At 35.4% G+C, this 22,662-nt stretch overlaps 1 protein-coding gene across 10 annotated transcripts in view; it reads left to right on the top strand.

Moving 5' to 3' along the window:
* RIMS1 (regulating synaptic membrane exocytosis 1) overlaps nt 1-22,662 on the top strand; it is a gene marked incomplete at its 5' end in the record, with an annotated part of 385,667 nt that overhangs the window by 157,238 nt on the left and 205,767 nt on the right. For all 10 annotated transcript variants that reach the window (XM_081140483.1, XM_081140457.1, XM_081140459.1 and 7 more), the window contains one exon: nt 11,071-11,284. In XM_081140483.1, coding sequence (XP_080996609.1) covers nt 11,071-11,284 — 214 coding nt within the window. The remainder of the gene's footprint in view (nt 1-11,070; nt 11,285-22,662) is intronic.

Genomic DNA, 22,662 nt, shown 5'->3' on the forward strand with positions numbered 1-22,662 from the left:
CCAGATTTGATTCTGACAGGCCAGCCTAAGACTTATGCCTAAGCTGTTACACTGAATCCCTTCCAAAAAGCATCCAGTGTTAGGGTAAGTTGGTTTATTTTTTTCTCTCCTTATAGTAATTAACCATACCAAGTCTGGTGAAAATAGTCAAAAGTACAGCCAAGACAAGATTTAGAGTGTGTTGGGAGCTCCAGACGACGCCGGCATCAACTCTACTGAACACTGCCTTGTCGTATGCGTGGACAATGCCTTCTTTGAAATTGCCAGCTCGTGAAGTTCGCCCTTTATCTGTTAGGCAGATTAGCATGACCAAATGACACATTTTGGAAAAGTTCGCATGGAACCTGATTAGATCTATTTAATATTAATGAATTACATATTTATCATATGGATGACAGGCACCGACATTACCTGTTAGGTTATTTTCTTAAACGTTGACTTGACTCCTTTCTAAAATGTAATTCCTAGTTAATACGCTACTTGTGGTGTCTCTTCCTTTCACTTGATTTTCTTTTCTTGCACTGTGCTGAAAATGAGATAACCTGTTTGTCAGAGCATTAGAATGGCTCCCTCTCCTGTCGGATTTTCAGTGTTAGACCTCCGGTGTGTCTCAGATATTAGAAAGCGGTGATACTGTTCCATCACTTAGAAACAATATTTCTAGGCCCTACCGCACAAAGCTTGGGAGATGAAGTGAAGTGAAATTTTAAATGTGTGCCAGTGGGCCTCCCTGCCCTGAGATGTCTTCATTTAATGCTTACTCAGGAGTGGCCTCCTATGGTAAACTGAAGATGGAATTAAAAATAAATGCCTGACTGAAGTAACAGGCTATAAAACACTAATAGCTAATCACCAGTTCTGCGCTTAGTTTTCCTAAGTGTCGTCTCTCAGTGCTTTCAGAACACTGTGGGATGTTGATTGGATGAACTACATTTTTAACAGTGCTCAGTGGAGTACAAAAAAAGGAAAGAAAAATATACAACAAAACCCCTAACATATCATTTTTTACAGGGCAGTTAGAATGAGGGTCCTCCAGAAAAAGAGCAGAAATTGCAGCACGTTATAATTTTCTCTTTTGTTCTTTTTCAGCCACCTCTTAAAACACATTTTTTCCCTAATAAATCACACTCCCTGCTGATTGTACTAATTTTCTTTAACACATTGAAGAAAAATAGTTTAAATAACTCTGAAGGAATTAAGTGTAAAATTAAAAATCTTTAGTGCCATCTGCTGGAAATTTGCAGTAAGTAAAAAGTATACTCCTTTTAAACTAAAGTCTAAATATGGTTTTAGACACAAACTGAAAAATAATTTTTTTAACTGTAGTGATTTTTAAAAATTACTCAATAATATCTGTGGTAATGCCTGTATTACTGAAATGTTTAGAATATGTATATATTCTGTATATAATATATATTAAAACCTTCTGGAGGTTGAACTTTTTAATAGACTTTATTTTTTAGAGAATTTTTTGGCTCACAGCAAAATTGTGAGGAAGATACAGTGATTTCTTATATATTCCCTGTTCCCACAATGCATAGCCTTCTCCATATCAACATCCGCTAAGAGTGGTACATTTGTTATAATTAATTAACAGACATGGACACATCATTATCACTCAAGGTCCATAGTTTATTTTAGGGTTCAGTCGTGGTGTTGCGCATTCTATGGATTTGGACAAATGTGTAATGACATGTATCCACCATTCTAGTATCATACAGGGTAGCTTAAGCATCCTAAAACTCCTCTGTGTTCCATCTATTTAGCCCTCCCTCCCTATGATTATTTTTAGAACCTAAAAATACTAATTTGAATGTAGCTGTGATTCATAAAATTTTGTTTTAAACAATGATGGATATCAGGTTAAAATATATAACATTAAATATTTTTTAAGCATATTTCCATACAGGCAGTGCCCAAGTTTTGTCATTTATGTTTAAAATTTAGTTATGTGATGAAGATTATTTTTTCAAGGGACATAAAAGATGTATAAAAAAAAAAGCCTGCGTTTTCAAATTTAATCTTGCTGTAGGGATCTCTCCCCAGACATAGGGAATATGTGAATGGGAAATCCTAGATTTAGATATCACTCACCTTGGGTGCAGTGGAATTAAGAAATTATGGATAAATCAGAGGACTGTAGCTACAGTGGAAAACAGTGTCTCACAATGTCTGTTCCAGATCCTTCTAAGGAATATTATTAAGACACCAGAAATCTGAAGTCTATATTTGATAGACTCTCTTGCAGCTAGAATCCCTGGTGTGATTTAGGTTCCAACAGTCACGTGTAATTTTATGAGGTGACTTGAAACTGAGTTAAGCAGAGGGCCACGGCAAGATACTGGGCACTTACCTTGCTGGTCTCTCTTGCAGGCTCAGTGTGGCTCTGGTTGTGGCTTCTAGATGAGGGCACCTCAGCTGAGGTGGTGGGATTCTAGCAGCAGACATTTGGAGAGGGGCTTTCTGATTCTGCAGCTTCCTTATTGAGGTACTTTGAGTAGCTGGTTTTGTGCTTTTGTTTGTATGTTATTCCTAGAGACCGAGCCAAGACTCTGCTCCTATCCTCTTTCCAACAATTCTGTAGCACCAGATTCCATTACCTAATATTTTTGCTTAAATGACTGTGATGTTTATTATTTTCAACTCATCTCTGATACAAGGGCCTGTTATTTCCAATTATCATTAAAAGAAATTAGTCATCACTGAAATGTAGTGCAATTCACTGCTCCTCTCTGTTACAGAGTAGAATTTAAGAGACAGTTTCATTAAATGGGGGACAGTTGTGTTTTGGGCCCAAGAAACTATTTTTTAAGTGCACATGCCTTCACAGTCATTTATGTGTGATTACTGAGCTGTCATTCAGTACGACATATAAACTAGATGCTTATTTGCTGATATTCACAGACTTTAATAGGTAATTTAATTTCATCTACATTTCTGAGACGTTTGGGACCATTCACAATTACTTTATTATCTTAGCATGCTTTCTTACTCTTTTGCTTTAGTTTTTCTGTTAACAATAACATGTGCCATATTTTTATTATTTCAGGGAGTGATCCAAATTCCAAGTTATCTAGGAAGATGATTTTGACCAACGAAATGAAAGAAATCTGCCTGATCATTTAACCCAGAGTTATTACTCTTTGCTGACCGATGTACTCCCATTCTTTGTCACTCGGTACACATTGCCATAAATGACCAACTTACGTTTACATATAACTTACTTCCTAAGTAGACTGTACATTCCTTGGAGTTAAGAATAATGCCTTAGAGTGAGGATAGTGTGGATTTTTTGACAATAGAGTATGAGATGAGAATTTTTAAAAGTAAGCCTCCCATCTATTAGGCTAGGGCTCTCTCCTGGACATCCTCTTGGTCTTTTGGAGACTCTTACCCAATATTCTCTAAAGAACTCACCTGCCTTTAATCTCCATGTCACTAACTTCATGGGCCCTTGCTGGTGCCCTGTTCTGTGTGTCTGTGCCAAGGCTGGGAAGAGACACACAGGCCATGCATATTGTTTTCGGTACCCATGCCTTCCCACCATTGTATGCACTGATCTTTGCCCCTCTCTTCATTTTGGGGAAAGCTCTCACTTTCCCTCAGGACCTGCCGCTTAAACTTTTGAAACTTCAAAGTACTAGCTCCCATTCCTTCCTCCTCCCAGAAAATCTAGCCTAGATTTCGCAAAGGAAAGCCGGGAAGAGAGGTGGAATTCTCTTCTTCTTGCTTCTGGTCACTTTGGGAACAGAGAAAGGAAAAAAACAAAATATAAATAAGTGAGGGGCTCTGCCAATTACAAAGATTTCTCTGCATTCCACTATCACCAGTCCCTTAGCATCGTTCTGAGTGCCTTATTTATAGTAAGTGATCGACAAGTACCTATTAATTAGTAAGAATGTCATTAATAATTTCCTGCTTGAATTATTTATCTGGCATTATAGGATGATATTTAGGTTTTTAGTCATTTGAAGAATGATATGTAACTTCTTAGGTGTTCATCTTTATTTTCTTCAAATATATGCCATTAATTACCCAACTTGTTTACATTTGGAACCTTAGAGTTTCTTGAATTGAGTGCACAGATATTAAAATAAGGCAATGATTATTACATAGTAAAACAAGGGAAAACACCCAGGGAGAAAAACCAAGGTTTTATATCAATGATTTTCTTTTGAAAGCATTGCATATTTTGTAACACTCTGCATTTTCTATGTAGATGATTTAAATCTGGGACTTGTGATCATATATTTTGTCCACCTAGCTAATCAATAATAATATATTGTAATTCTAAAATTGAAATGTACAAATAAATTTCACAAAAAGATTTTACGTTTGCAGTCCTGCATTTACTGTAATAGCATATAATAAAATATGAATTTCCATTTATTATTCATAACAGAACACTGTCACATATTTGATATGGATTAAAGCATTAAAAAATCAGATACAAAAAATAAATATGCCGTCTATGGTTTCACTACCAGTATCCTGATTCGAAAGGCATATTTTATTGTGAGGACAGCAGCTTGACAGTGTGAGATATCAGAGTAATGTAAGGGGAATACAAATTGAAAAAAGGGTATTAAGGTTGGATTTTAAGAGACAGTTCAGTACAGCGTTGTAGAAGGCTGCAGAGCAAGTAAATTTTCAGGAAGTGGGAGTAATGAAAGCAGCTCCTCCCTCCCCTTTTGCCCCCCTCCCTGCCTTTCTCCCTTTCTTCTTTCCTTTAATAATATCTCCTGCTAAAGAAAACAGGAGCACACTGGGAAATGAGTTCGACAGGTTGGCAGGGACTTGGCTTGGACTTCTTCTTTCAGTGCCGAGGAAGGGAGTCCTATCTGTAGGTGGAGGAAGAAGCCCATGAAGAAGATTTGAAGATGTGAGAGTTCTGGGTGGAGAAACAGCAGAGTCTCTTTTCTCTCATTTTACTCCAAATCCGTAGCATAAACATGGCCTGTTGCCAAAACAAGGGAGGAATTTTGACTGCATGTAAGAGGAGGGTACAAAGTTGCAGGCCACCATGGGCTAGTGTCGGGTGGATGTGGGTCTGGTAGAGTTTGGAGTGACAGCTGTGTGAGTGAATGGCCTTGTGAATTGTGGGGTGAAGCTCTTTCATCCCTCTGGGAGGAGAGCACTGTCCCTGGCGCCTGTCATACGCAGGAACTGCTCTGTGGGCTGGGCTGGGTTTTTCTCCCACTTTTATGAGACTGGAAGAGAACTCCCCTCTAAGATGTTGGTTCCATGGAGAAAGTGAGAATCTAGAGACCTCACCCCCATAACTCAAATCTGGACGCCTCATCTTGCACACTGTCCTGCTGTGGCCTAATGGAGAAGGAACGGGAGACCCCATAGTCTGAGCTGCACCCGCACTCAGGAACCAACACGGGGTTCACAAATCATCAAAATAGTATTTGCGTCTTTCAGGAGGACATAGTAGCTTGACATCAGTTTGACAAAAGAGAGTTTGGGAGTAAATACTATTTAGGAGTTGAAAATTAATGGAAGTTATTTCAGGCATACCTCAGATATACTGTGGGTTTGGTTTCAGACCCCCCAATAAAGCGAATATTGTGATGAGTCACACAAACTTTTTGGTTTCCCAGTGCATATAAAAGTTATGTTTACACTATACTGTAGTCTAAAAAACAATGTACATGCCTTAATTTTAAAATAATCTATTGCTAAGAAATGCTAACAATCATCTGAGCCTCCAGCAAGTCCGTCTTTTTGCTGGTGGAGCGTCTTCCCTCAGTGGTTGCTGATGATTAAGGTGGTGGTTGCTGAAGCCTGGGGGTGGCTGTACCAATTTCTTGAAATAAGACAACAATGAAGTTTGCCACATTAACTCTTCCTTTCCCCAATGATTTCTATGTCGCATGTGATGCTTTTTCATAACATTTTACCCACCGTAGAACTTCTTTCAAAATTGGAGCCAACCCTCTCAAACCCTGCCACTGCTCTATCTGCTAAGTTTGTGTAATATTCTAAGTCCTTGGTTGTCATTTCAGCACTCTTCCCATCATCTTCACCAGGAGTAGATTCCATCTCAACTAACCACTTCCTCTGCTCATGCATAAGAAGCAGCTCTTCCAGAATGAATGAAGTGTAGCCGCCTTCATTAATTATCCTAGCTGGATAACTCGCTGCAGCTTCTCCATCAGCCCTTGCTGCCTCACCTTGCACTTTTGTTACGGAGATGGCTTCTTTCCTTAAACCTCACGAACCATCCTCTGTTGGCTTAAGTGTTTCTTCCGCAGCTTCCTCACCTCTCTCAGCCTTCATAGAATTAAAGAGTTAAGGCCTTGCTCTGGATTAGGCTTTGGTGTAAGGGAGTATTGTGGCTGGTTCGATTTTCTGTCCAGACCACTAGAACTTTCTCCATATCAGCAGTAAGGCTGGTTTGCTTTCTTATCATTTATATGTTCAGTGGAGTAGCACTTTTAATTTCCTTCAAGAACTTTTCCTTTGCATTCACAACTTGGCTAACTGGCACAACAGGCCTAGCTTTCAGCCTCTTTTGGCTTTCAGCATGCCTTCCTTGCTAAGCTTATTATTTTCTAGCTTTTGATTTAAAGAGAGACGTGTGACTCTTCCTTTATTTGAACACTTAAAGGCCAATGTAAGCTTATTAATTGGCCGAATTTCAATATTGTTGTGTTTTAGGGAATAGGGAGGCCTGAGGAGAGAGAGAGATGGGGGAATGGCCAGTAGGTGGAGCAGTCAGAACACAGAAACATTTAACAATTAAGTTCACTGTCTGATGTGGGTGTGGTTTGTGGCACCCCAAAGTAATTACAACAGTAGCATCAAAGATCACTGATCACAGGTCACCATACAAATACAAAAGGGATGAAAAAGTTTGAAATATTGCAAAAGTTAGCAAAACGTGGCACAGAGTGAGCAAACGACACTGTTGGAAAAAATGGCCCCAATAGACTTGCTTGATGCAAGATTGTCATAAATCAATTTGTGAAAAATGCAAAATCTTCGAAGCACAATAAAATGAGGTATACCTCTGTTGTGCAGGAGGGAGGCTCTGCTCTAGAGAAGTTTCATGGCATGAGTTCACCATGGTCAGCTTTTGTTCATTAGCCATGATCAAAAATTGACATCATCTGGTAGATAACACTTTCCTGAGTACAGAAAATACTTTTATTTTCAAGTTAAATCCACTTTTATTGTCATACATTATGTGGACTCAATGTAAGAGGTGAAGAATGTGAATTTAAAATGATATATTCAGATAGAAAATAAAAGCAAGGCCCAAGACAAAAAGTAGTTTCCTCATCAATAAAATGGAAATAATATTATCTACTTCATACAGTTATTATTTGTTTAAATATATGCAGATCTTCTTAAAATTAATTAGATGGCTCAGTGGTCAATTCTATTGTATATATTAATGCTGTCACATACGTTCATTTTTTTTTCAATTCTAACGCTGATTTGTTATTCAATGATATTTGATGAGATAGAAATGATTTTCTTTTTCATATGAAATTTTTATACATACAAAGAGTATTATCTATCATATATGTAAAGTATAAAGAAAAGAATAAAACATACATCATGCATCCACCACTCAGCTGAAGAAAACATTTCCAGTCCTTTGAGGGCTAGACTTGGAAAAAGTTCATATCAGCCTGAAGAAAAATATGTATTCTCTCATTGTGAGTACAATAAATATTGTACTTACCAAGTTTAACAATTTAGTCCCCTGGGCAGATAGATATATACATATATGAATTTGTTGATTGCGTTGTTCAGATCTCCTCTATCATTTTTGATATGTTTGGTCTGTCAGTTACAGAGGGAGAGGTAAGTAAAATATCCTACAATGAAGGTGGATTTCTCTGTCCTAGTAATTTTATCAATTTTTTGACTTAATATATGCACTCAAGTTTAGAATTGTCATGTACAACATGAAGTGAAACCCTTTTTAATAGTAGGCTGTCTTCTTTAGCTCTGGTGAAGCTTTTACCTTAAATAGTATACCAGTTTGTTATTGGTATTGTTAATCTTTTCCTGGGATATTTTTTCAACCATTTATTTCAAACATTCTGCGCCTGTGTAGTTTGGTTATAACTCCTGAACCTCTCTTAACTGAATTTTAAAAATCTCACCTGATGATCTCTGTCTCTCAATGACTCTGACTGTCCATTCTGCTCGCTGTGACTCCTGACGCGCGGGGTTGCTTCTGCCATTGCAGACCATAGCCTCTACCTCTAATTGTCCTGCTTCGTATGTGTCTGTCTGTTTCAATTTTTGTCTTCTTCAGATTGATTTTTTTTTTCTCATTCCATGTTTTTCCCCTCTACCGGTTTGGCTATTATATGCTCTATTTCAGTTACTTTTGGTGGCTACTTATTTAAAATTTTATTTTCAGTCACATGCACAAAAGTTAAAACAGAGCCTCAGCACATGTCGTTAGGGCAGCTGTTGGCTTCAGAGCTGCTGCCTCCCTGAATCACTTCCCCTGTGTCATTTTTCCCCTTTGAGGATTTCCATACTTTTTCCCAACTCAAACATGAATTAAAAGTTATTCTTTTAAATATTTTTTCCAATATGTGTGGCAGTAGAATTTTTCAGGATATTTAGTCCTCAGTATGGACTTGTTTGTAAATCTATTTATTTATTCAAATGGACATATGTATTGGTTACTGTTAAGGAGATATATGTCTTCACTCTCTTGCTAAACTGTGCTTTCTAGTTCAATTTACTGTGTGGTAGAAGAGAGGCTTCATTTACAGAAACAGTAATAATATATGGTAAACAAAAACAAAAGCGAAGTAGCCTATGAAGAACCAAATAAAATGCTGTGAGATGGCAATACAGTCAGATTTCATTTCAGTGGTCAGTGTCCTGCACGCATGTATTGTATCAGCGTTTCCTGAAATAGATGGCCTTTTGATTGGGCCCTATAGGGTGGATAAATGTCTTATATTTGAATTTAACAAAGCAAAGATACTTTGAATTTCAAACCAATGTATCTTAATATAAAGCATATACTTTCAGGAGTTGTCAAACTGTTCCACTAGCCTACCATCTGTTTTGGTAATAAAGTTTTATTGTAATATAGTCACATTTATTATTATGCATATTTCTACGCTACAATAGTGGAGTTGAGAAATTGCAAGAGAGATTATGTGGTCTGCAAATTCTAAAATATTTACAATCTGGCCTCTTACCATAAAGTTTGTCAACACCCATACTAAATCATGTTCTATATTTCAAAATAAGTTTATAGGGAAACTTTTTTTTAGCCTATCTTTCTCCTCATTTATACTTACTTAAGTCTGATTTGGTGGTTCTCACAATAAATACTAATTCATGGACACCCCATATGCTTAGAGTTTATTTCTGTTTCTTTGATTTGAGATATTTCCTTACTCCCACTCCTTAATAATTATTTTCTTTAATAGAAGCTTTAAGATTTTCAGTGCTATTTTGTGTGCTTACTTTTTATATAATAGATAACCACAGTTCTTTTTTACCAACTTGATCCTAGATTAATGGTGTTCAAACTATAAAAATGTAATGTGTCCAGTACGTCAATAAATTGATCAAATATTCTTGTATTTATTAAATAACATATCACTATACCTTTCTACGAACTGAAATTAGCTAGTCTTTAAATTGGGAAGGTTTCAGGTTCTAAACTACTTTACGTGCTAATGCAAGTATATTTGCTTTAATTATGGGAATTAAATAGGAAAAAGGTATCGATGGGCAAAGCAGGAAAGGGATTTTAGAATTTTAAAGGTGATCAGTAAACTTCTTAAAAGCTATCAATGTTAAAAAGGAAATATAATTAAATCTCTGCACTTCAACTGCAGTACTTAACTTACTTGGTTCTGTTTCCAGGGAGTACCAGTTGCCCCCAGTTACGTTAGATGTGGTGCATTGAGCTAAGTGCCTGAATTTAACAATAGCATGTGTGTACTGTGTCTAAGGAAATACTCACATCCAGCCAATGAGCTCAGACACACAGACACCTTTGATTAGCCACTTCCCAGGAGCTTCTTTTTCAGTTAATAGCCAATGACTGGCGGCTAGGCCCAGGACGACTCTCAGTTCTCATTTCTAAAACTAAGGCATCCTTTCACTGGGGAGTCACCAGATGTCCTAATGTTCTATAGGGAACAGCTAATGGTTTCTACTTGTAGCACTTGAAGATTGAAGGATTTGGACTGATGGGAAGGGGAGAAGACTTGAATCATATTAAATGTCAATATTCTTATGGGAAATCATTTGCCTCAATGACTTTGGTTGACTTACCACCAGTAATTAAACAAAGAGTATTAGTAATCCTCATACATATAACCTGAAAGATATCCAAGCAAAAGTGGGGTATGTAAAAATCTGAATATTGACAAGGTGTGGTTTAGAACCTTTAATGTGCCTTGGAAGAACTAACAAGCACAAATATAGTGTATAAGCTATCATTCTGTATATTATATCAACTACTTGAGGCAAAATAAATGGTCTCTAGAAATGGGGGTGAAGGAAGATATTTCGTGGAACACAGCTTGCCTAGCAATGTGATTTAAAACAGTGTGTGTGTTTTTCCCAAGTATGGATCATGCATAAAAATAGGGGGCCATGGAATCAATTTACTGTGACAGACTTTTAAAAACTAGTAATCAGTATTAAACTTAGAGTAAGGTAGAAAATATCAGAGCCCATCATATATAGTTAGGCCAAGTATTTTGCGTAACTTTTGCTTCAGTTGTATGCACACAGGAGTAGAAAGCGTTGAGACCTGGTTGAAATATTTGGAAAGCAGCCTGTCTAAAAGGAGCAGAGGCGGGGAAGGGTGGGTGAATGCCACCCTTGGGAACCAGCAGTGACAGAGAGTCTCCTTACATGCGTGTGGCTGGGCGCTAGGAAGCAAAGCCAGCACCCAGAGAGTAGGTGCTAACTTAACCTTTGTAGGTAAGATGAGTGGGGGAAGCTGCTCTGTATGTTTTGCTTTAGTTCAAATAGCGAGGCTTCTGGTCTGTTAGGAAACAAATGCCCTTTGTCTCCCATCACCCACTCACCGGGCTGCCGCCCTCTCTCTCGCAGGCGGCTGCATCAGCAATTCGAAAGCTACAAGGAACAAGTGAGAAAAATCGGGGAAGAAGCGCGGCGCTACCAGGGCGAGCACAAGGACGATGCTCCCACCTGTGGCATCTGCCGGAAAACGAAGTTCGCGGACGGGTGCGGCCACCTCTGCTCCTACTGCCGCACCAAGTTCTGCGCCCGCTGCGGAGGCCGCGTGTCGCTGCGATCCAACAACGTGAGTAGCGCGGGGCGGAGGGAAGCCGGGGGCGTGGGCCCCGCGCCGCGCGTGGGCGGCCCGCAGGCTCGGCGCGTGCGCGGGGGACCGGGCGCCTTCGCGGCCCTGCACTTTGCGGCCCCCCCCCCCCCCCAACTTTGTTCTTTTGTTTTTTCGGAACTTCACAGTAGTGGAGTAGTGATGAAGAGAATCCCTAAAAAGAGTTTCTATATGTGTGTGCCTGAAGCGGTTCCCATTCGAAACCAGCCGATTTAAGTGTAGCAGTTAATTTTCTGAAGAATGTAGTAGATGTAGGATCATGAGTTGTAAAATTCTTGATAGTTGTTACGCCCGGTTCTTGTAAAAAAACACAAAAGGAAACAAAACCCTCCTTTAGTTTCTGCAACATTTGCTTCAGATTGAATGAAGGTAAAATGCAAACTAAACTATGTGGCATTAAATTCAACCCAAGATAATTATCTATATATAATCTATGAGAAGCCTCTAGGAGAGTAATTTCATATCATGTTAAAGAAATACAGTGCTAAGTTTATCGCATGGAAATTATTCAGATTTTTAGAGAGTATATGAAGACTTTTTTTAATGTGGGTTTTTTTTACTTTTTCTCTATGAGGCTCACTTGATGCAGTTTCCTTAAATAACAGCTACAGTTTCATTATGCCAGTGCTTTCAATATATTCAAATTTTTGAGGCACTAAGGTGTTAATATAAAGGACTCAATATAATAATTTGTGAAATACTAAATTAATTCTAATAAGTGTTTAGTTTAGAACACATTTTAATGTTGTTCTTTATTATATTACCAATATTAGCACAGTGGGATTATAGGGGTGTGTGTGTGTGAGTTTCTTTGATATGGGTCTGCAATGTAATGTAGAAGTTAAGGTTATCATATTCCTAAATAATACTAATTGTATGTTTAAAGAATTTTGCATATTATCTAATCATGTATAGACTTTAACTTAATACAAAGTTATATTTAAAAATAACAAGAATACTCTAAGCACTCTCAATATGTTCCTAATTTGCAAAATCACAGTTAAAATTAAAATGAACGTCCCAGTCAACATTGTACTCTTTGGTAGTGTATTTGAGTTGTAAGTTAGGTATTCTAAAATATTTTTCAGTGGAATTAAGACATTCAGTAAAATAGAAATTGTACTTTAAGGTGAGCCTGTTGTTATCTTTGTGGCCTTGGGAAGATAATCATATTTTCCAAACAATAACTCCTTTACCTATGGAACTGGATAGTACTAATTACCCTCTGTGTTATGAGAATTCAACTAAAAAAGTTTAAATTTGGTCTTTATGAAATGCATAGCTTTTTAGGTTTTATTCTTATGGCCACATAATTCTCTTTTTACTTATAAAAGTTATTCGTTTTAATTAATCTTCATATGCCACCTTAAAGCCTTTCTAGAGCAACCTTGGGTTAAAATATTGTCTGGCGCCTAAAAAGTGCACAAGACCTATTTGTTAATTTTCCCTTTTTTAGTATTCTTAAGCATACTGTTTTAGAATGAATTCTCACTAACGAGACCTGGGAATGATATTCTGGGGTGCAAATCGGCTGAGTGTTAATGCTGTCTGAGTGCCCGTAGCAGCTGAATGTGTTTAACTTCCTATTATAAGTTTGAGGCAAACTAATAGAAATATAGTTAATCATTGATATATTAAAATTACTAGGGTTAAACTCATGTTTAAAAAAGAGTGGTGTTCAAAAACATTGAGCCAGTAGGTAATGCTTTGGAGCAGACACTCTGTCCTAATGTAATTCATCTATCTCTACTAAACCCAATCTAATTTTGGAAAAAATATTCAAAAGAACAAAATAAAAGAAAACACAACTTAAAATACTTAATCTTGAACATAAGACAAAACAACGTAAAGAGTCATTTTTTTGTATGACAGTTAAATGTTGAAATGTATATTACCAATAAATATTGCTTGTGGAATAATTTATGGTTAAAATAGTTAAAGTATTTTCTTCACTTTTACTTATTACAAAAATTTCCCATTCTTAGATTTTTTTCAATTTATAACTATAAATATTTTAGCAGTAATTTGATAAACTTTGTACAAACTGTATGCATCTTAATATATCTTTTAATAATAGGTAGGCCAAATATGGTAGCAAATTAAGCTTTCTTTCTGAAGAATTGTTTAAATGTATATGTAATAATCCAAATTCTAAAACTTTTAGAAGTTATAGCTCCCAACTTTTGTATCTTACCTATAGTAGCGTCCGTTTACGTGCATTTCCAATGAAAGATTGAACAATGATTATTTGTAAGGAAGAGTAAACATTTAGCCTTCAATATACCTGTGTTTAAACACTTTAGAGTGACATATGATTGTCTTTCTTAAAAGCGCACATATTAATATATGCCTTATTTTTGTTTCTCTCTTCCTCTCTCTTCCCTCTCTGCTCTGCTTCCTTGGATGCTTCCCCAAAGGAGGAGAAAGTGGTTAGAACCCATGACTTCTTTCCTATCGCCTGTCATATAATGTCGTGAGCTTGTTAAGTGCATGCCTCCCCTAGTCTTGTTAATCCCTGGATTGCACAAAGCAATTATACGCCAGGAAGAGCTCATTTCCAGTTCTCTTGGGGAAAATGACAAAATGCACATCTAGACACAGTACAGAGTTTATATTAATGGGTAAAGCCTGGGCAGTTTCACCCCATGGGACTGGTGATGTTTAATAGAATTTAAATAATTATGAACTTATACGTCCCCTAAGCTCTCTGAGTTTTGGCGATGATTCCATACGCTGTCAGGAGCAGTCAAGCCTAAGGGACTCTACCTTTACTCAGCACTCAGTAGACGCAGAGGCAGAGAATTTGAAACTTTATTGCAGAAGCAATGGAATGAGCTGATTTAGTGAAGAGAATGAATATAATTAAAATCAAGAGCTCAAAAACATGAATTTTCTATAGAACACGAGTAGCAGAGTTGTCATGTTAAACCATATCATCCCCTTTTCTTCTCCCTGGTGCATAGGAATCGTACCCTAGGGGAGTGAAAGATCACTTTTAACACTATCAGCTATAAAAACCAGAGAGGCTGTGCTCAGGAAGATAGGATCCAAGCGGAACCTTCAGTCAGCCTGTCTTTTCTGTGCACACTATACACTTTCATTTGGTGTAAATTACAATTTCTCCATAGCTCATTGATTACCCAGTATAAGACTGAGACAGTGAGTGTTTTGGGTTCGATATATCAACTCAGCTGCTTTTATTCAACTGTTTTCAAGTTTAAATGATGTACTGCAGTACATAAGTAGCAAGCATGACGTTAAATTGAGCATTAAGTGTGTTTTTAAACTTGATGCTAGTACATGTTCATCAGTTGTTTTCTGTGAAAAAGAAATCAGGTTGAAAATTATATAGGGTAGTTTGTTTTCACTAAATGTGTTTGTCTTTACCATTAGTGGTAACATGAGGTCATTTGGGGGGCTATTTTTTAATGTAAAATATATTGTGTTAGAAGAAATACAACGAGAATGTCACACCTTTGGTTTCATGAATATTATTAATTTGGATGAGTCTACTTTAAAAGCAATAATTTTTAATTCCTTTAAAGAGTAAAAGTTTAGGTAAATAATAATGCTGGTATTATGTACACTTGGTGTTAAGACTTCAGCTACTCATGCAGGGCTGGCCAGACTCATTGTCCCCTTGACAACACTTCCCGTAATGGTAGGTTATTTGTGCTTATTATGATTACTGACATTGTAATAAGAATTCAGGTGGACTTTGTGGTTCTCAGAAAAAAATAGGGTGGAAAGACCTGTAAAATACATTCACTTTCAATTATTTTCTTCTCTTGATTAGAATGCATATATCAACCATTTATTTTTAGTAGTTTGTCATATGTCATAATTTCATTACAAACCTTTTAACCTATTGAGTTCAATGAATTGCCTTTCTCATCCAAGGAAACTGAAGCCAGCTCCTATCTTACTTGTGTTAACTGAGTATTAAACAAATTACTTGATTGCTGGTTCTTTCCCTGTTTCTCTGAGCTCTTTTATTTTTCGTAGGGAAATTATAATTTACAAGTGTGTGTGTGTGTGTGTGTGTGTGTGTGTGTGTGTGTGTTGGTATGAGTAGGAAGGGAAGAGAATAAGGGTGAATGACACTTTTCTAAAAGCAGTCTCCTTTTTGATCAATATAAAACTACTGAATTCTACTTGGTTTTACATTGGTGAATAAAGGTGACTAAAATACTAGTGTATATGATATGATCTAAGCATAATGAACATATACATATTCCTTTTATTAAGTCCAACAAAAAGTATTATTGCTCACATATTTTTCATCCTGGCAGTATTTTATTTTAAAACCACCTTTAGCCTAAGTAAAACCTGATAATATCTTGGAAGATGGGATTACTTGCTTATAAAGAAAGTGGCTATCATAAAGAATCACTTTGCATTTGACATATGTAATAGCTTATAATAGGAGATTATTTTGTACAAGTGCACACTCTCACAGGTAAAATTATGATCATGTACTTCATTGAAAGTCCTTTCCTCTGCCTAAATTTTTAGGGATACTGCAAAACTCTTCCCAGCCTGTTTAAATTGCCTTTTCCTTTTTTTTACTTATTTGGTGGCAGCGTATTGAATTTAGATAACTCCTTTGATTAACACTTTGCTGTTAGTAAACCAACTGAATTGGATCCTCCAAATTCAATCCCTTACTGATTATCATCAGTATTTTTGGAAGGAGGTAGGTTGATTGATTTGTGATTACAGCAACTTAAAATGAACTTGCTGAATTTCTAGTTAATCTTTATTTTCATAAAAAAAGTGTCAGTTTTTTATTACAATTTTGTAATAAATGTCAGTGACACTCTGAAAAATAAAAACTTACCTAATTTTCTTATTCCTTCAAAATGTGAAAGGTGTACATACCTACCTTTTATATATGTGTAAAAGATACATTTTTAATATCAAGATAGTAACTAATGAGTCATGATTTTTTTTAAACTGGTTCCTCATGGCTTTTAATTGCTGTTTGTTTTTAGAAATCATGCTAACTGATATGCTGATGAAGCAAATGCAGTTTTATGCAAAAAGCTCATAAAAGATAAGGGTCGAGTGAGATGGAACAGTGCTGAGTTTGTAACTGGCAATCTTATAAGGTGTTATCTATGGGATGATTGGGTTTTTTTAATATATCTTTATTGATTTCAGAGAGATGAAGGGAAAGGGAAGGAGAGAGAGAGAGAAGCATCATGATGAGAGGGTCATTGATCAGCTGCCTCCTGCACACCCCCGACTAGGGATCGAGCCCGCAGCTGAAGCAGGTGCCCTGACCAGGAATCGAACCTCAGTCTCCGGGATCATAGGTCAATGCTCAATCACTGAGCCATGCCAGCTGGGCCGGTGATTGATTCTTAACAGCATAAAGTTTTTTCACCCTTCCAGACTTTGCTCTTAAATACCAAAATTATGATATTTTTTCTCTCTTGTGAGGGTTAGATAAAGACAAGCAAGTCAGTAGAATCATAACCATTTTTAAATGATTTGCATGATTGCATTAAATTTTTATTCTTATTATGAAAAATCTTCTCAGCTGTTACCCATGTTTAGTCCACAGCATGATGAAGAATGTCATCATAATTTTCCACCTTCATTCTTTTGAGAAAAGCAGCTCTAAGAGTTTGTCAGACCCATTTTCATGGTTCTCTTTTTATTTTTCTATATGTTATGACAATGAATTTCTCTGCAAAAATACTCAAAGGGTCTTCACAGAAATACAATATAGGCCTAAGTAGGAAAGTTTATAAATATAGATAAAAATGTCAATATGGAAATGCTAAGGTGGATCAAGGGGAGACCTTTCTCTAAGCGATTTACTGGTTTAGCTTTCTCAAGGTGTCTCTTCTCATTTTGTTGTGCTTGTCCTGGAGGGGAGTAAAACATCAAATTGTAAAAACTTTATGTTAGGTAATTCAGAAAGTTGTAAATTTTTATTCAAAATCTGTTTTAGGAATTTGCTACACTGTTTTTCAAGGACATGGAATTTTAATCTCTTGCATTTAGCATTACTATTCTGGAAATGTTTGCTAATATTCAGTAATCACTAGGAAGTTTATAGTCCTGGTTTTTCCCCCACCCCCAAATCATTGTTTAATACACTTTAAAAATTTTGTTTCTGGAATTACCATTTCACAAACCAATGTTAAGTATGAATGCATAGTAGCACTAAGGGAGCTGAGGCAGGTAAGGAAGTTTTCACAAAGCGACAAATGTAACCATGGTAAAACTCTGGTTTGTTTTTTTTTGTGAACGTCTCTTTATATGCAAGAAGTGGGATTGCAGGGTCATATAATAGCTCTATGGTTAACATTTTGAGGACCTGACAAAGTGTTTTCCCAATCAGCTGAATAGTGATGTTTGAGGGTTTCTGTTTCTCCACATTCTTGTCAACATTTGTCTGCCTTTTTCCCCCCATAGCCATCAATGTTTCATGTGACATAAAATGGTACCTCGTTTTGCTTTTTATAAAGCTAATTTTAAGCCAAAGTTTGATATTTCCAAGGAATCTCTGTGATTGTGTGGATTTAGGTTCTTGTATAAAAATACTTCTAAGTCAGCAATATCTTGAGAATAGATTGTTCTTAAAAGGCAAGCGTATTCAAAGTATTAGAAGTTCAGTTTCTTTCTTCTCTGGGGATTCTTTAATTTTCCTTATGTTAGAATTATGTAAGTACTTATTAATCTATACAAATCAATCAGAACAGGAGCTCTGTTAAATTTAAGATAAGCTGGACTCTAATATCTGTCTGTCTAGACTAGCTATCCCTAGGGTGCACACAAAGTATTGTCAATTGAAAAGACTGTTTTTTACACATGCAGAGAGAACTTGCAGCTTCAGTTTTCCATTCAGCCTTAGGACCAAAGTTAACACAGAAACTCTAGCCCAGTCTTTAAAGGGATGTTCTTTTAGTGTGCACGGGACATTTTCTTGAGGGATGTGAACTTTTGGTAGTGTGCAAACAAATAGACATATGTAAAGACTATCAGATTTTCTGTCTTCTGCTGCCCAATTTTCAATATATCCTTTACGTCTGCCGTCCAACAGATTTCATTAGTACATAGATTCCCTATTATTTCTGCCACTAGTGAGGAATATATTTGTCATGAGCAAAGCCTATTTTCTCTGAGAGTAGTGTAGCCACTCCAGCTCTCTTGTGGTTGCTGTTTGCCAGATATATCTTTTTCCATTCTCTTAATTTCATCCTATTTTTATCTTTGAATCTAAAGTGAGTCTCATATAGAAAGTACATACTTAGATCTTTTTAAAAAAACTCTAGCTTGACAATCTTAAACAAGAAAAGAAATAAGAGCAAGTGTATATTTATAAGGTCTGTTATATTAATGTTCTTATTTACAGTTTTTGGTTTTCCTCATTTCTACTTGTGGATTCAAATTACCCTCTGGTGTCATTTCCTTCCTCCAATATAAACTGCTTCCATCCACCTCCTTTATCCCATTATTTTATCAAATATATTTGCTTTCTGTGTGTTACAGGCTTAACAATACTATTACATTAATTGTTTTTAAATTATTAAGATAATAAAGGAGAAGAAATATGAAATTATAGTTTTATAATTACCTGTATAATTATCTTTATCAAAGTTCTTTGTTTTTTCATCTGAATTCATACTAATATCTAGTGTCACTTGCAGCCTTAAGAACTTCGTTTGGTATTTCTTTTTTTCTTTTATCCTATCAGGTGCACAATTCACAACACATCATTCATCTATAAACTGTATTATGTGTTCACCACCCCACGTCCTTTGGTATTTCTTTAAGATGAGTCTTCTAGCAATGAATTCTGTCAGCTTTTGCTTATCTGGGAATGTCATTATTGCACCTTCAGTTTTGGTAGATAGTTTTGCTGGATATAAGATTCTTATTTGACAGTTTTTCCCCCTTCATTTAGCCCTTTGAATATATTATCCCATAGCCTCTGACATCCATTGGTCCATTGTTTTTCTATAAGTCAGCTATTAACCTTATTGAGATTCTCTTATACATGATGAGTTTATTCTCTCTGGCTACTTTTAAGAATTTCTCTTTGCCTGTGGCTTTCAACATTTACTGTGATGTGTATGTGCCTGAGTATAGATCTCAATGTATTCCTGTTAGGTTCTTTGAGTTTCTTGGATATGTAATGTTTTCCATCAAATTTGGAAAGTTTTCAGCCCCTACTGCTTAAAACTTTTTTTGTGTCTGTTTCTCTCTCTCCTCATGGCAACTCCTATTACATATATGCTAGTGGCCTACATTTCTCTTAGGCTCTGCTTATTTTCTTTATTCTTTATTCTCTTTTAATCAGATTACATAGTCGTATTGATTTATCTTTATATTAAATGATTTTTTTCTTCTTCTGCTAGTTCAAATCTACATTTAAAGCCCTCTAGTGAATTTTTAATTTTGGTTTTTGTACTTTTCAACTCCAGAATCATTTTATTTTTAAAATAATTTATTTCTCTTTATCTTTTTTATTTGATGAGACATTGTTGTCATAACTTCCTTTATTCTTTGAACATAGTAATTTCAAATTAATGGTTAGTGCCATATAAATAAATGCTTTATGCCAGGCACTTGTTGATCTTTTTACACTGCACTATAAGATACATAAACACAAAATAATGTAATATGTAGTATGTCTTTAAATGGGGATATTTAATGAAATGTTACCATATCAAACATCAAATGAACAATTGAAGTAATTGTTTTCTAATTCATCTTGAAATTATTTTGAAAACAAAAGCATTTGGATATGTGAACTCATTGTTGAACTGCATCTTTCACATTGGTGAAGTAAGGCATTATGATAGAGAAAATGAGGGCAATAGAATTTGACTTGGAACAATTTAGTAAGTACAGATAGATCAAAAATATACTTTTATAATCTACTTTAAATTAATCTAGCACTTTTAAAATTTTTTGCAAAGTAGTTTCCAGCTTGTATTATTTCATGGAATTGTATCCACACTGAAAGTTAGGTTACTTAATGCAGGCAAAATTCTTTTTTTGGTAGAGATTAAAAGTACGGCCAGAGAAGTTTAGAGATTTTCTATACATTAAAATGCTGATAGGATGTTGTTGAAAATCCAGAGTGCCTTCCTCAGAACTTGTGACATTTAAAATAAGGTTATGTGATTAAGTAATTTTTCCAAAATAAATTATCATGTTATAAACAGTCTCTACTGTTAACAATTATTTTAAAGAAATATTAAATCATATTTTATTTGTGGACATGTTCTAATTCTTTCACTTTGCTCTAATTACTTGGGGGACATGGACCACAGTTTACTTTTCTTGCTTTGCTAAGCATTTATCACAATGCTGCAAATAAATAAAGTCAGCACTCTGTGAACTTTGAATGAATGAATTAATGGCACTTCTCTGTGCCTTTTATTCCTTAATTTTTTTGAAATTCCCATATTTGAAACTCTAAAATGTAATTTTGTGTTTTAGCGTCTCTCTTTTCTAAAACAAAATAATTAGCTCTGTGCTTAGTATTGTATGGAATTGTCTCATTGAACCAGTGACCTCTGGCTTTATTTTTCCACTTTATTCAGATTACATGGTATGAAAGAATATTTGGTCCCCTTCTTTCTCACACAAGACTCTGGAAGATACTTGAGTTGGGGAGAATCAAAGGAGGCTCCCCAAAAGCTATTCTGCTTAACCAAGTCCAGATATGAACCAACCTCAGTAGTGAATGGTATATTCATGAAGGATGGGACTGATAGATTTTAATGTTTGGAGCATTCATTCAAGATGTGTAAGCAATCTAGTTTCCATTTCATGAATGCTTAATGTATGATTAATACACTTCTTGGTTGGTTCTTTATTATTAACTGAAGTGAATTAATTTACTTCAATTTTTTTGATAGGCACAAAATTTTGGTTGAAAGTCAAATACTCATAGGCACTGAGGTTTTTTTGGTCTTACATAAAATAGATAACATGTTATTGACGAAGAAGGATGGTATTATTAGAAACTGATTTCATTTGTTCTTTCAGTTCACTCTTTTATAAGAAGGAGCTTATTTTTAGAAATATATGACCCAAATACATAATGCATTGTATTTTTCCATCATTTATAAGCCAATTAAAATAGAAAACAAGTTGGATTTACAAAGTGATTGTATTTGTTACAAACATTTGGGACTGTCTTTATACAGACTTTTCAGTACTCTGTAAGACTATTTTTTCCCATTTAGATTTTTGTTTAATGCATTAAAAAATATATGATTAAAAAACATAATATAGTATTCTATAGTCTAATGTATTCTTCTGTAAAAAATTATTGCATGTTTTTATGATGCTTTTCAGTGTTATTTCTTTTTAATTTTATTTCAGAAAGCTAAAACTGTAGTTAACTCTTCTACTGAAGTAGTTACCTATAGCAAATATATAATCTATTCCTTATTCAACTGTGTGATTATAGTAATTTAATTTATATTATACAAATGTAATTAACTTTCTATCACTGAAGTTGGAAAATCATTCATATATTTGTTTGTATTAACATGCTTTATTTTGGATCCAATTTTTTAATTTGCTTTCACAGAAAACCTTAAAATTATATTACTTAAGAAACATTTAAGTTCCAATTGTGATACAAATAAAAATTTCATAGTTAAACATATTTTAGAAATAGAGAATATGACTAGCAGGAGTAATTCTTGATGACAGAATGTAAATATATAATTGCTGTATATTTTTGCTTAGGAATTGTATAAATTTTTTTTCTATTCCTACTTAATGTAATTTCCTATGTCATTGCTGAGATGATCATTGAGGCAATCTGGACTAAAATGGTGAGCACTATAGTGAATACTAGAAAGCCTGAGTTTATTAGCAAATCCAACCCATCTTCTAAGGACTGACAATTTCACTTGAACTATCTCTGCTTCAAATCTTGTACAGAGAAAATGGGCGGTACCCAAGACCAATCTACTTACTGCTTAGCTTAGACTGTGAGGATCCATGTTAGGTTATAAACAGTAATCATTAAGATCTGTCATTGCAGATGTTGGAAGAGGGGTTGTCACATCAGAATCTGTAATTCTGAGTCTAGGCTAAGGTTTCATAAAAGGCAGATGAATGAGAATTTGATCAAGGGATCATTGTCAGACCCAAGGAAACTGGGAGCCGACTGAGGACAGCTTCACTGTGTTCTGTTCATACTGATGTAACAGAATACACTTCCAAGAATTCATAACTCCATTATTTACTGTTTCAGAATTACAATTACATTTTAGATAATTGTTTAATTTCCAGAATTTTTCTACTCTATAAGGGTCAGCAACTTTTTATGTAAAGGGCCACATAGTAAATAC

Source organism: Miniopterus schreibersii (assembly GCF_964146895.1).
Source record: "Miniopterus schreibersii genome assembly, chromosome: 6".
Classification (NCBI taxonomy): domain Eukaryota; kingdom Metazoa; phylum Chordata; class Mammalia; order Chiroptera; family Miniopteridae; genus Miniopterus; species Miniopterus schreibersii.